At 35.5% G+C, this 14,616-nt stretch overlaps 1 protein-coding gene across 4 annotated transcripts in view; it reads left to right on the top strand.

Moving 5' to 3' along the window:
• Window positions 1–14,616, top strand: part of ACSS3 (acyl-CoA synthetase short chain family member 3) — a 212,445-nt gene that overhangs the window by 93,527 nt on the left and 104,302 nt on the right. For all 4 annotated transcript variants that reach the window (XR_003548467.1, XM_027769723.1, XM_006142870.3 and 1 more), the window contains exons 6-7: window positions 8,343–8,423; window positions 8,505–8,600. Coding sequence is in view for 3 of the 4 variants with exons in the window: in XM_027769723.1 (XP_027625524.1) it covers window positions 8,343–8,423; window positions 8,505–8,600 (177 nt within the window). In the remaining variant the exon portion in view is untranslated. The remainder of the gene's footprint in view (window positions 1–8,342; window positions 8,424–8,504; window positions 8,601–14,616) is intronic.

Here is a 14,616-nt window from a genome sequence, read left to right on the forward strand (position 1 = left end):
TGTTTATATCCTCTTCAGATCATACAAGAACTTCCTCACCTCCTGAAACTCAGTATCTTTTTTCTCCTACATCTTCCCGAGTTCGTTGTCTCTATTCTCTTGCATCTCTGTTAGCTTTGTCACTACAAATATTTTTAATTCTTTATCTGACATTTCCATGAGCTCCCTTGTATTCTTTGTGGAAGAAGAGGGTTTTTTGTTTTTCCTTTAGAGGAGAGAGATTTTCTTTGTTTTCCACATTTCTTATGCCTCTGTGGTAGCAATCAGAGGAATGAGAAGGAGGTGACTTGCAGTCTGGCTCCTAGCTAGACTGGGAAGGAGAAGGGTGAAGTTCGGGCATAGAGTCCCCAGTAGTTGAAATTCCTAAACGGGGCTGCTTGTAACTCAAATATAGATGGCTGCCTATTTGCTCATCCTGGCTCTTGGCTAGACTGGGGAGCAGGAGGGTGAAATCTGGGCAGAGGTTCCTCGGTGGTTGAAATTCTCAGCGTGACTTTTTCAGTGACCCAATGTATGTTGCCATCAAACTTCTGTGCTAGTTATTATAACCTATGTTGTACATATGATTTTTGTTTTGTAATTCGGAATATTCTGAGATCTCAGAATATATCTCATCCTTTTTTCCCCAGAGTTTATTCACTTGTTTCTTCCAAGGTATAGAAAGAGACAGTACCCCCAGCAAGGTCCCCATACCTCTACATTACTACCTTTCCTGAGTTTCCGCTGATCCAGATGACAGGCATGAGTGCATATATGTCTTACATGTTCAGGGAGGTCCCTGGATGTGAACCCAAGACCTTTCCCATGTGGGTCTGGTTGTGTTTCTACTGTAACACCACCTGGCCCTGCTGATGTTTCTATGAATCCATTATCATACTAATCTTAAAATTTGATCATGTTAGATCCCAGATCACTTGTTGCATGGTCTCTTTCTTCTCTAGTTTATCAGCTCCTCAGACACTTCTTTATTCCTCAATTCTTGTGTCATTTTTGGTAGATACAATCAATGTTCACAGTTTCTAAAATTTTAATGTTGGGGTACCCAGAGGAGAAGCACAGAAAAGATGAGTGCACATGCCTTAATGATGAATAAATTTTATGTTATTATATAGTTTGCTTTCTCCATCTTGATCTTCATGATGAAAAATAATATTCTGAGCCCATATTCTGCTAAAAGAATGCTTGTTTGTCATTGGCATGTGTAAGACACACATAGGCAGCCTGTTCTTCAGTTAGACTTTGCAGATATATTTAGGGCATATTTGCATCTCTGTATCTGCCAACCCTGGAGTTGTCAGGTTGCTCTATAACAGGTTAATCTGTTAGGTGTTGCAAATACCTCAGCAAATCCACAAAAAGAAATCCACAGCTGAGCTGCTTTGCATACCTTTCTGTTTTGTCATGGGCTTCTATCCTATTTGGTGTGGGTGCCTGTACTCAGGATAGTTCAGAACACTATACAGTAAAGTCATCTGAGTAGATGTCCTTTTGGGATTGGGAAATTTTGTGACAGTCATATTGATCTTCTAGCTGGATATGAGAACCAGACTGTTGTAACAACAACAAAAATCCAATGCCAAAAAAAGGACAGGACTGGAAGAAAAGCATGACAGGAAGGTGATAGATAAGGCCTTTTGTCCTGATGTACCTTTATACAATTTATGTAACTTTCATCCCCAACTGTAGGTGACTTATTCACATTACCTACCCCAGAAAAAGAAAAAAGAAAATCAAATACATATACATATATATATGTATATATGTATATGCAATGAACTTTAAAAAAATATCTGTAATACAATTCTTGCAGTTAAAATGCTGAACTTGCTAGACCTTTGCCCTTATCTCATAGTTGTTCAGATCAATGAAAATTATATAACTGCAGAAGTATCCTCCATAGAGGTAACTTCAGAGTCATCTGAATGCCTGTAGCAAGAGATTATTCCATGTTTGATGAAATATCCCAAAAGGAAATGTTTTCTTTTCTTCTATGACAATTCTCCAACTTCTGTAAGTTTTAAGGGTTTCTCCTGAACAAAGCAGTTTTTTTTTTAAAATGAACTATATTGTTCACACATGTTTCTTTACTAAACCATTCACTCATTTAGTTGGTCAGCAAATATTTTAAATGCCTTTTCTATGCCAGACAACATGTTGAAGAGACAAAGGGTTCTCCTCCCATCTCTGAGTGGTGCAGGAGGCACAGCCCTAGGTGATGGTGTCAGTGCTCTTATGTGGTTTGAAGGCCCCTGACAGCTATGGAAGAAGAGAGAGAATGAATGGATAAATAGGGATTTAACAAAACAATAAGATGGGGGGAAGCTTCCCAGTGGAGATAGAACTTCTGCAATATATTTACATACTTGTGTAAAGTAGAAGCTAATCAAGTTCAGAAAAGGGATGGAGGATCATTCCAGAGAGAAGGGATGCCATCTGTCAATTTCAGAACAAGATAATTGTTCAGAACAAGATTATTGCTGTGATGTGTTGGGTTTTTTCAGTAAAGTGAAACCTTTCCTTTTATTTCTCAACTCTTTGATTTCAACTATCATTAGGCAATGGATTTTTTCAGGTAAAGTATTTATTTTGCATTTATATTTCTCAACTTGTTAGACTGCGCACATTTGCATATATGCATGCATATTCATATCAAACATTTATACACAAGCACACAAAACATGTACATACACATGCATTCACATATGTGTATGTGAATAAGTATATATTTCCATGTCAATTTGTATATTTGTTTGTACATACATTTGGCCCAGAGTGAATGAGTTCAGAAGTACGAAGTTTTGTCATGTACTCCAAATTTTCTTACTTCGGTATCATGAAGTGTGCCAGTCAGATTTTTTATAGATAAATTTTTAAAAAATTACCCAAGTGCATTTTTATGGTGAAGAATCCCAAGCTCTTAATAATCTTACCATACATATCAGTCTTCCTTCCTCTTCCCCTACATTTATTGTTTCAAATTTCTTTTCTTTCTTTTTTTAAAAATTGTGGTACCCACATTGCACACAAATTTGACAGTGACAGGTCAATAGCCCTATTTAGTGTATTTTGAGCTTTTCCTTGACTTCAAAGGCGATCCATTAGTTGGAAGTCATAAAGAGTCATCTGTGATAACTATGTGGCCCTGTTCCTGGGTGGCTAATCATCAGCCTTTACTTTTACGTCTATGGATTGGATTTTTTTTAAATCATGTATATTATGATTATAAGTGATTGAAAAATTGCATTCTACATTTTCTCCTTTCCTATTTCTGAGTTAGAATTCACTTTTCAGTCTTTAGTTGGGGTACAGAGAACTATTCCCACCAAGATTTATTTCATGCACTAAAAATAATGGTTGATCCTTCAAAAACACAAGAAAACAAAATAAAAAACAGAACAGTGTATTGGCAGCTTACAGGGACTTTCTCAAACTATATTGGATTGTCTAATCTCTTTACTTTTAAAATAGGAAGAGTGTAAGCACATGTAGACAGTAATAACAGATTCAAATGGCTAAGGTGCAGCATACTTCTGTTTTACAGGTAAATATTGATATTGAGTAAACATTTTTACTGTTAACTCAATATTTTGGACAGATTGCAAAAATGCCATTTTTAGTTTCTGAAGAATTTTGCTTACTGAAAATATAATGATTTATTTTTTGGATCACGATTTATGTATTTTCAGAGATAGAACAGGGTTTCTGGTCTGCATCTTAATTATCATTACCTAAAAATATGATAAACAAGTAACAAAAAAATGCTTCATCATCTTATTTTAGTTGCAAATTAATGTTTATGATGAAGGAACTTTTAAAACTTAATATTCCATCTTTTTTCTTTCAAACTTATAAAAGATATTCATGGAAAATACAAAACTAGGCAGTTCTTTTTATTTTTTTTCCTACATCATATCATATACCCAGAAACTTGAATATTGAAGTTTTATCTGAAAGTTTTGGGAGGCAGGACCAAATTGCAACAATGCTTGACCAACATTTTTGTACAAAAAGTAAAAATAAAGTGGGTATCAAAAATCAATGTGGTACCAGCAGTTAGCGTAATGGCTATGTCGCTGGACTCCCATGTAGTTGACTGTGGTTCGCATCCCGGACCCGGTGGCTTAAAATTCATGCCGGGCGCGTGTGCTTGCGTGCCCAAGATCCTGAGAGGAGAACGGAGGAGAAGGGATTGTGGTGTGGCCATCCCCCTGGGGGGTGATTTCTCGCTTTCTATTTCTCTGTCTCCCTCTGTCTGTCTGGTTAGCGCACACACCCTATAGCAAAAAACAAAAACAAAAATAAAAACAAAAACAAACCAACTTCTCAAAAAAAAAAAAAATCAATGTAAAACAAATGATGACTTTTCTTCCCTCTCCATTTTACTTGTATTTTTTAAATGAGAATCTTTGATGATAACCTCTAATTATTTTAAAATTTATACCTTGTAGGTGATGTTAGAACAAGGTAAAATAAAAGGCAATTTCTGGCCAGCAGGTGGCATGGTGGTTAAGACTTTTGAATCCTATCTGGCCAACTGTGGTTTAAGTGCCAGATTGATGGTTTCCTTTCTGACTTTCCCTCTCTGTCTGGTCAAATTAGTAATAATAAATACAATTAAATAATTCTTTAAAAATAATTTCTATACGTAAGGTAATGATACTATTAGTAGGATATTAATTTTCAGCCTTTACAATTGTAAATACTTTATCACACATGTTCTCATTTTTAATCTCACTTAAATAGGTATTAAGTAATATACAAAGTAATCACAGTTTAAGCCTGTGCTCATCTGAGACGTAAGTAGAAATTTGATAATCTACCCTTGAAATTTGTCATCTAGGTTTTAAAGTCAAATTACTAAGTTATGTCTTCCCAAGCTTCTTATGTCTTTTCATCATTTCCAGTCAATACATCTTATGCTCTGCACTGTTCAACCCCCAAATTTATTTAGTTATAATAATATTTACCATCAATGAAAATATGATCTTGAAATACAGGGACATGTACAGTGAAGAGAAATTATAAAACATCTTACGTGAAATTACTGACATTAAATATCACTCTCTCTACCATAACACCTGGACAGTATATTGTCTATGAAAAAAATTGTAAAACTTCTTTAAAAAAAGCTTTTAGAAAAGAGTGTTTGTTGAATTATTAATATCAAATTCATCAAGCTATCAAGCCTTAGGATAAGAATGAGACAAATGAAATAGCAAAGTTCAAGATAGGCTAGATAGTAGATCAGGGTGCATGGGAAAGTGCATGTGTGAAGCCTACTGGCAGGGGCTTTAGATTTCTTCCTTTTTTTTTTTTTTTTTTTTTTGAGAGGGTTTTTTTCTCAGGGGACATGCATTCACTGGAAAGAGAGAGAGACAGACAGACAGTCAGACAGACAGACACAGTGCGAGGGAAAGTGAGAAATCACTCCCCAAGGTGGATGGATGACCATGCTACAATCTCTTCTCCTCAATTCTCTCCCAGCATCTTGGACACAAATGCACATGCTTGGTGAGATTTTCTTTTTTTTTAATTTTATTATTGTCATAATCTTGTTTAAACTACATTGAACCACATGTATCTTTACAGTGCATTACTTTTCTTTTACTAGAAGGAATACCATGCATTATCAGTGAAGATAAAGACATTACTATCCACATCATCATCATCAAATAACTTTTCATAATTTTTTTCCAGATTATTATCATTATTTTTTAAACATTCAATCACCATATATCATTTTGCTTATAAAAAGAGTTTTCCCAACATGAAATACTCAGACCAGTCAGTTGAGAATACTACATGTTATCAACAGGTGATAAACCATTTCTGTGTCCTACTAGTGTCATGCCTTTCTATTTGTTCTCTTGATAGCCTTCTCTATACTATTCCCTTCTCCTGCTCTGTTCCACACTGTATCCAGCATCCCTAACTATTTTCACTGCTTTTATGCCCTCCAATATTTTGATCTCTACCATACAGTGTGGATAGTCAGTATATATTAAGTGGATACATACAATATCTTTCTTTCACTCAGCAATAGATTCTCTATATCTAACCATTTTCTATCAAATGCCAGGGTCTTGTTTTATTATTTTTTATTTTTTTATTATTATTTTTTTTTATGGCTGAGTAGTATTTCATGGAGTATATGTGCCATACTTTCTCAATCCATTCATCTGTTTGTGGACATTTGGCTTGGTTCCATGTTTTAGCGATTGTGAATAATGCCGCAATAAACATTGATGCGCAAGCACTTTTCTGACTGAGTGTTCTCCTGTACTTTGAGTAGATACCCAGAAGTGGGATTGCTGGATCAAATGGTAGTTCTATTTGTAGATTTTTGAGGAAGCTCCATATTGTTCTTTAACATAGCTGAACCAGTTTACATTCCCACTCACAGTGTAGGAGATCCGTTCCCTTTTCCCTGGTGAGATTTTCAAGTCACTGGGTCCATGACTCGAACCACAGTCATATGGGAGTCCAGTGATGTAACTACTGTGCTATCAGCTGACCCAGGGACTTAGATCTCTAACGTTCACAAGGTGATCAGGAGAGCCAGCTGCCTGGAAACCATGTCAGCCTAGAATGGAGCTCTCAAATGCCAATGAAACTGCACTAGGTATTTGCTAAGAGACCAGATGTTGTTGCTGATAGATAAAATATGTTCCACAGCTTGCTACCTGTGTTTTATTAGTGGTACCTGAAGAGAGTAGCAATTTTAGCAATTAATAGAAAGTCAATTTTTTCTCGCTCCCTGATTCACAGATGTGTGTTAAACTGCAGGCCTATGCTAACAGAGTACAACTACTAGTATATTTATTGATTAAGGCCATGTTTGCCATTTTTACAAAACAATATTTTTTGCATAGGAAAGTTATAATTTATTTATTAAAAGATGCTTCAACATTTATGTAAGTGGAATGTCCTTACATTTCTCAGCAGGTGTTCACCTGCTTATTGATTTCTTATTGAGCTGGAGACAACAAATGTTTGTAACGAAGCAATAAACAAAATTAATTATTAAATTTAACATAGGTTCTTATGTATGGTGACTCTAGTGCCTAGTATTCAAATGTTTTATTTATTAAGTTTTTTTCTTAATAGGGGATGTGCACTCACTAGAGAGAAAGAGACAGAGATAGAGGGAAAGTAAGAAATTATCTGCCAGGTGGGATGGCCACACCACAATCCCTTTTCTTTTCAGGATTTTGGGCATGCATGCACATGTACCCAGCATGATTTTCAAGACGTTGGGTCTAGGACTCAAACTGCAGTTGGTCATAGGGGAGTTCAGTGCCTTAACCAGTATGCCACCTACTGGCCCCAGTACTCAAATATTAGTCTCATATTGAAGTTGAATATATTCACAGTGTTGAGGAAATATACTTGAAATTGATTGATGAAACTGTAATAGAATAATACAACTATCCCTGCTTTTGCCCAAATGCAATATAAGTCATAGCTCTCAGCTTTACATCCAATTCACTGAGACTGACTCCTCAAAATTCCAGAAGTCATCATTAACGAGCTTCTCAGTTTTAGTTCCATGCTTGTATGCTTCTCCAGTGTTGTACTGCAATGAGACTCAAGTTGAATATGACTTTATTCCCTCAAAGAAGCCAACTATTATGCAATCATCTTAAGGAAGAGATGTTATGGTGTTAGTTTAGAGGCATCTGACTACATTCTGTGCACTTGATTTTGAGAGTTGCCTTTTTTATTTTGAAAATATGTTGGAAAATGCAGACTTGATACGTATTACAACTGTAAAAAATTTTTATTGCATGTTATTTTATAAAATCATATTTTCTTATTAGTTTTTTTTTTTTTTCTTTTTGTTAGGGGATGCATGTGCTTGCCAAAGAGGCAGAGAGAAACCGAGAGATTGAAAGCAAGAAATCACCCACCAGCGGAGATGGCCCCGCTGCAATCCTTTCTCCTCTATCCTCTCAGGATTATGGGCACACATACACACGCACCTGGCATGAGATTTAAACTACCAGGTTTGGGACTCAAATCACAGTCAACTATGTGGGAGTCCAGTGACGTAACCATTACCCCATCTGCTGGGTCCAAAATCAAGTTTTCTTTAGAAGACTGAGAATGTTATGTGAGAATGGATTCTACAAATGGTGCTGACGAGGACAAATTACTCCATGTTTATTATTGGAGGAGCCAAAGAAATAATGATTCAAATTCAATATGAAAGTCAAAGTACTCTGTAGCTTATAGCATGTAAATTACTTTAAACCAGAAACTTCTAAAGTACATAGTATGTAGACAGAGCATTTCATAACACATTGTTTATTGATTTCCCTTTTACTTTTTCTCTCCTGTAGGGGGTGGTTAGGCCCACTGGGGGATATGCTGTCATGTTAAACTGGACAATGTCTTCTATATATGGACTTAAACCTGGAGAGGTAATCCTGTTATTAAATTTGTATTACATGACATTTCTGTGATTAAGAAATATGTGTTTCATGATCCTTCGTATTTTTTAGGTGTGGTGGGCAGCCTCTGACTTAGGCTGGGTTGTTGGACATTCCTATATCTGTTATGGACCTCTTCTACATGGGAACACAACGGTTTTATATGAGGTAATAAAATACAATCTGTGTCACATATTTATAATATCCATTTTATTGGGAATTATTGAGTAGTCCTGAATAGGAGCAGAAAAATGTGAGTGGGGATGAGGGAACATATTTGTGTCTTTTTTCAGTTAAAAGTATAATTTTAAGGGGGAAAAGGGTATATAGGGAATAACGGTCAGCAGTTTAAATTGTGTTGAAAAACAAAGGTACTAAAAGTGATATCTTGAAGAATGTACAATAACACACTTGATGTGCATCTGTAACAGATTTCTGTAAAGTATTATCAAATTGTTGGTTTTAAAATCATAGAAAATAGTCATCATAAAACAACATAGATTCACCTTTTGTTTCCTTATAGGATTAATGGATTTCCTAAGGTATGGTGTCTTGATTTTAGCTAGATACTTCCTGTAGTTTGTGATAATAGCTTTGTCTATAAATAAGAGAAATATGGGCTATCCAGACTCATGGGTGAATAACTGCTTTAAGATTCTGACGTATGGGTTAATGTAATGCAGAAGTAAGAGGTATTTTATTTTGTGTGTGTATACTGGAAAATTCTCATATGGCTGTTCTATTTAATTTTATCAGTGACTCGTATGAAGAGTTGGCAAATCTACCTACCAATTTTGTAGGAGATTAAAATCTTGAAGGGAGGGGCCAGTAGGTGGTGTGGTGGTTAAGGCACTAGACTCCCACAGTATCTATGGCAGTTCAAGTCCTGGACCTAACAGCTTGAAGAGCACAATGCATATGCATGTGTGCCTATCTAAAACTCCAGAAGGAAACAATGCATATACATGTGTGCCTATCTAAAACTCCAGAAGGAAAATGGAGGAGAAAGGATTGTGGTGTAGCCATCTCCCCTGGGGAGTGATTTCTCACTTTTCTTCTCACTGTTTCTCTCTGTCTTTCTCCAGTGAGGATATGAGCCCTATGGCAAAAATCTTTAAAAAAAAAATCACTAAAGGATTACAAAATAGTTTGTTAAGTTATTTTTCAAAATGACCTAATGACCTTATACTTCAGGAACAAAACTAGAAATATTGAAAAGTATAGAAGCATTCACAATCATATTTAGATCATAAATAATGTGCATGTGAAATAGGAGAACTCTGGATTGGTTGTAGTTTAAGTGGTTGAATCTTTGCATATTATAATTATCCATATCTATAGCAAAAGCTATTGGTGAAACTGCTTAAAAGTAAATAGAAGTTGGGCAAGGACACAGAACTAGCAGAACTGAACCCACATGGGAAAAGTCCTAGGTTCAAGTCCCAGGACCCACCTAGGCTTGCCAAGAACCTGGTAGACTTAATATGTATTTGAATGTTTCTAATAATTAATCATAAAATAATCTTAACAGACCCATTCCACATCAAAGTCCTTGCAGTAGAATAAATATTTTATTAAAATAATCATTCCTCTTGAAGCAAAAAACATAAACCTCAACACTGAATATTCATATTGAATTGACATTTCATATGTAAAGGTGTTAAAATATGTGTTACATACTGAAAGCAGTATTGAGAGAGAACCTTATAGCAGCAAATAGATAAGTTATATAAGAGGCAAAGTCTCAAATCAGGACTCTGTTGGGTTATTTGAAAAGTCACGATGTGTGGTTTTATTTTTTTCTATGTAAAAATTGTGACTGCTTTTCTGACAATCCAGTATATTCCCACATCAAAAACCTAGGACAAAGAGAGCAAACAAAACCTAAAATAAGCAGAAGAAAGTAAGGAAATAGAAGTGAGCAGAATTAATGTAATGGGAAACAAAAACATAGAGTAAATTAATAAAATAAAGGGCTGATATTTTGAAAAGATAAATAGTATTGTCAAACCTCGGCAATTCTGACAGAGAATAAGAGAGAAAATAAACAAATTACCATACCACCAATGGAACAGGAGATATCAGTTAAGACCTTGAGGATATCAGAAGAATAATAAAGGAATACCATGGGCAACTTAACACACAAATATGATAACGTAGATGAAATCAATTCCTCCAAAGACAGAAACTGTCAAAACTCACCAAAAAAAACAAAACAGAGCACTTAAATAGCCTTATTGTTATGAAGAAGATCAAACTCGTCATTAAAAAGACATCCAATAACAAATCTCTAGGCACAGAAAATTTCCCTGAAAAATTCTACCAAAAGTTAAAGGAACACCATCAGTTCTGCACAATCACTTTCAGGAAGTGAAAGAGGAAGAAACCCTTTTCTGTTTGATGAAGCTTTACTGCCCTAGTAACAAACCAGACAAAGGCAGAAAAAATAATACAGACCAATATTCTTCATGAATATAGATATAAGAGTCCTTGACAAAATATTAGCAAATAGAATTTAGCAGTATGTGAAAGGATTGTCTATTGTAACCAAGTGGAATTTATTGTATAACTGTAAGGTTGGTTCAATATTTAGAAATCAATGTAATTTACTATATCAGTAGGCTGAAGATTAAAAAAAAATGTGATTGAGAAAAAAATCATTTGATATATTCAACATTCATTCATAATCAAGAACTCTTGGAAAACTTGGAATAGAAACTTTCTCAACTTGACAAAGACATCTGCAAAATAACCCACCACTAACATCACACTGAATAATAAAAGACTGGATGCTTTCCCCATCATTAGCATTTAAATATAAGATATTCAATATTAAAACTTAAATACCATCTCTCCTCTGATTTTATTTGCTTGCTTTCTTCAGGCTGATTGAATACCATTGGATACCATGGGCAACTTAACACACAAATATAATAACGTGTGTGTTAATAAATTCCTCTAAAGAAATAAACTGTCACAACTCACCAAAAACAAAACAGAACCCTCAAATAGTCTTATTGTTATGGAGAAGATCAAATTTGTCATTAAGAAGACGTCCAGGGACCAGCAGTTAATGTAATGGCTATATCACTGGACTCCCACATAGTTGACCATGGTTCGCGTCTTAGACCCAGTGGCTTAAAACTCATGCTGGGCACATGTGCGTGCGTGCCCAAGATCCCAAGAGGAGAATGGAGGAGAAGGGATTGCAGTGTGGCCATCCTCCCTGGGAGGTGATTTCTTACTTTCTTGCTTTCTGTCTCTCTGTCTGTCTCTGTCTGTCTGGCGAGAACACACGCCCTATAGCGGGAAAAAAAAAAAAAAAAACAACTCTAAAAAAAAAAAAAAAAAAAAAAAAGAAGTCCAATAACAAATCTCTAGGCACAGAAAATTACCCTGAAAAATTCTACCCAAGGTCTAAGGATACACTATATTTCTATTATCCCATCTATTCAGTAGATTCCTCTGCTCTTACAATCTTAACAAATACAGTGCTATCATTCGGTAAACTGTTCAAGACAGGGGATGTTTGTCACTTCTGTATCCATACTGCCTGATGCAGTGCCTTCTCAGAGATAACTGAAATTTGTTGAGTGAAACTGTATAATTTTTAAGAGGACTTGTTGACAATTGGAACATGTAAAATACTTCAACAGGAAAAATATTTGTCAGGTTGCTTGATTAAAACAAAACTAGGGGAAGGTTGGTGGTCCAGTGATTAAAACTACTCTCTCTGAGGCTGACCCACATGGAACAGTTCCCAGTTCATATCCAGAGCTGTCCTTAAGTATACTGGGCTTGTCTTCTGTTTACCCATAATCCTCAATTGACTGGGGGTGGATCTTGGCAACAGGACTTGTTGGGGTACTATAACTTTTATCTCTTCATGTGTCTCTTTCTGTCTCTCTTGCTCATAGAGAAAAAAAAATTATTAAATTAAACTAAAAAAAGATAATACTGACTTGTTACTGAGCCAGCAGATTGAAAAAAAAAATTGTTAGTCTATATAAAATAATTACCCTACTTGTGCTTCTGTTTTGGCCTGATTATCAAATTAATATTTAGTATTATTTTGCTTTAATATTACTGTTTTATTTAGGAAGCAAAACTCTTATTAAGATAATAAAAGACACATTCCTTATACAGTGAACAAATGCATTGAATAGATCATTCATGTACTTCTCATAGGATTACTTTTCCTAAAGAGAAACGAGAAATAAAATCTTACATAGCTTAGTATGATCAAAGCTTTATTTCCTTCTTAATGAATTATAGGATTTTAAAGCCATAATATAAAGTAGATAGTGACTTGGTATCTGGGACAATATTTTTACTTAATGATGAATTCTGATTTTACAAAAATTGATGCTGTGAAGTGCTAGTAGATTTGCTGTTCATTATGTGTCAGGTTGTCTAGAGTACAAGTCTGTTCATAAAACATCTTTTATTGAATTCAAATGGTTCATGATATGGTATAAATGGTACTTTTTCCTCAGCAAAAATCAAATTTCCTATGTTCTGGAATTTAATACAGATCCATAACTACTTCAGGTGGAAAAAAATCTCCAAAGTGGATATAATTTAGACATTCAGTTTAACTTCTAGGCACATGAGATTCCTATTATAGAAAGGTTGAAATGATCTGTTTAACATGGACAAATACAGTGGCTTTTAAGTAAGATTTTCTTTTCTGCCATGAGAAGTCATACTCTATCTGAGAAGTCTTGGATTTCCATTTTGGCAATAGTGTTCTGATGATTACCATGTTTTAGAACATACTTATCTCACTAAAACAAACAAGCAAGCAAACAAAAACTCCTACTCCTTTTCTCACCTTGCCACATTTCTTCTTCATCTTTGAAAACATGTCTGCACTCACTGATTTCTTGTTTTCTTTTTTTATATATTTTTTAATTGAACTTTATTTTTATTTACTTACTTATTTATATATTTTAATTTGACCAGAGAGAGACAGAGTGAGTGAGTGAGTGAGTGAGAGAGAGAGAGAGAGAGAGAGAGAAAGTAAGCGGCCAGGTTAGGGACTCAAATCGTGGTCGGCCATGTGGGAGTCCCGTGCCCTTAACCACCATGCCACCTGCCAGCCCCTGCACTGACTGTTTTCTAACCTGGACTTGTTCTGCAGTGCTTTCCAGTTGATCAGTATTATATTATATTACTCCACTATTTCATTGCCAACAAAAATAGATAAAATGAAGTGATTCACAAGAATTAGGTTTTATTCAGCTCATGATTTGGAGGTCCAGGGTCCAGGAGCCAACTTTTCTGGTGACCCTACAACATGGAGGAGTGTAGGGCCTTGAGCCAAGTATCTGTCCATCAGCTTTTGCCTGTTCTGGTCTCCTTTTGTTCTTATAACACACTATACACACCATAATTCAATGATAGGTGCTTTGCACTAATGACCTCATCACACCAACAGGCCCTACCTGGTACACCACGAAGGGATTCAGGTTTCACTTAACACCTTAACAGTACAACCTAGCCCTAACATGTGACTATTTGGACAATATCCAAACCATAGCAGTCAGCTCTCTAGGAAAAACAGCTTTTTCCAGTATCTCTAGTTATCTCCATTGTTCCAAAGCCAGTGAACCATTTCAGTCCTAGGCTCCTCGACAGCGCTTGATGTTGACCATTCATTCTATTTTAATCACTTCCCTTTTTTTATTTTAAAATAGTTTTAATTGACATAATAGTTGTACATATTTATGGGTTACAGTGTGACTGTCAATACATGAGTTCATTGTATGGTGATTAAATCAGAGTAAACATATTTACCATCTCCAACATTTACCATTGCTTTGTTTTGTGAGCTTTTAATATCCTTTCTTCTAGCTATTTTAAAAATAAATGGTTAACTATAGTCATTCTACAGTGTTATAGAACTCTAAGACTCATTCCTTTATCTGAACTGCAATTTAGTGTCTGCAACCAAGGTCTTCTCTTTTAAGGTGCATCAGGATTCAGCCTCCCTGCAGTTATTCTTATGTTCGTTCCTACCATAGGAACTGTACCATTTTGTCCTTTACCTGAAATCCTTACTTCTTATCTTTTATTGGTAGGTTGGTGCCAAGGGTTGCCTCCTCAGGGAAGTCCTCCTTGACTTCTCTGACTAGGTCATATCCTCCCATCACAGTCTCCTAGCACCTGGCATTTTCCCTAC

The sequence above is a fragment of the Tupaia chinensis genome, unplaced genomic scaffold (genome assembly GCF_000334495.1).
Source record: "Tupaia chinensis unplaced genomic scaffold, TupChi_1.0 Scaffold000085_1, whole genome shotgun sequence".
Classification (NCBI taxonomy): Eukaryota; Metazoa; Chordata; class Mammalia; order Scandentia; family Tupaiidae; genus Tupaia; species Tupaia belangeri.